Source organism: Calidris pugnax, unplaced genomic scaffold (assembly GCF_001431845.1).
Source record: "Calidris pugnax isolate Ruff unplaced genomic scaffold, ASM143184v1 scaffold280, whole genome shotgun sequence".
NCBI classification, from domain to species: domain Eukaryota; kingdom Metazoa; phylum Chordata; class Aves; order Charadriiformes; family Scolopacidae; genus Calidris; species Calidris pugnax.
The window spans coordinates 53,474-53,968 of record NW_015091123.1 but is presented as its reverse complement, the minus strand read 5'-3'; the positions used below and the strand labels follow the sequence as shown (position 1 = coordinate 53,968).

At 58.6% G+C, this 495-nt stretch overlaps 1 protein-coding gene across 1 annotated transcript in view; it reads left to right on the top strand.

The window, feature by feature from the left end:
- DMTN (dematin actin binding protein) overlaps positions 1 to 495 on the top strand; it is a 33,043-nt gene that overhangs the window by 30,801 nt on the left and 1,747 nt on the right. The window contains exon 20 of the mRNA XM_014958392.1: positions 377 to 487. Within this exon, the coding sequence (XP_014813878.1) occupies positions 377 to 487 (111 nt within the window). The remainder of the gene's footprint in view (positions 1 to 376; positions 488 to 495) is intronic.

Genomic DNA, 495 nt, shown 5'->3' with positions numbered 1-495 from the left:
GGCAGAATCCCCTCTCTGGACCTGCTGGCAACGCAGCTTTTGATGCAGCCCAGGATGGGATTGACCTTCTGGGCTGCAAGGTCCCACTGCCTGCTCATGTCCAGCTTCTCCTCCACCAGCACCCCCAAGTCCCTTTCCTCAGGGCTGCTTTCCAATCCCTCACCCCCAGTCTGTACTGATGGTGAGGATTGTTCTGGCCCAGGTGCAGAACCTTGCATTTGCTCTTGTTGGACCTCATGAGGTTCACCTGGGCCCACCTCTCCAGCCTGTCCAGGTCCTTTTGGATGACATCCCATCCCTCTGGTGTATCCACAACACCACACAGCTTGGTGACATCGCCACCCCCTCTCTCTGCTCTCCCTCTTTTTTCCAGCAGGCCTCATTCCTCACCCCCCTTTTGAAGCGTACCACCTCGGCCAGGAGCGCCCTGAAGCCACCTCCTTCCCCGCTGACGGTGGAGAAGGGACAAGTGATGCAGAGGAGGAAGGTGGGCAG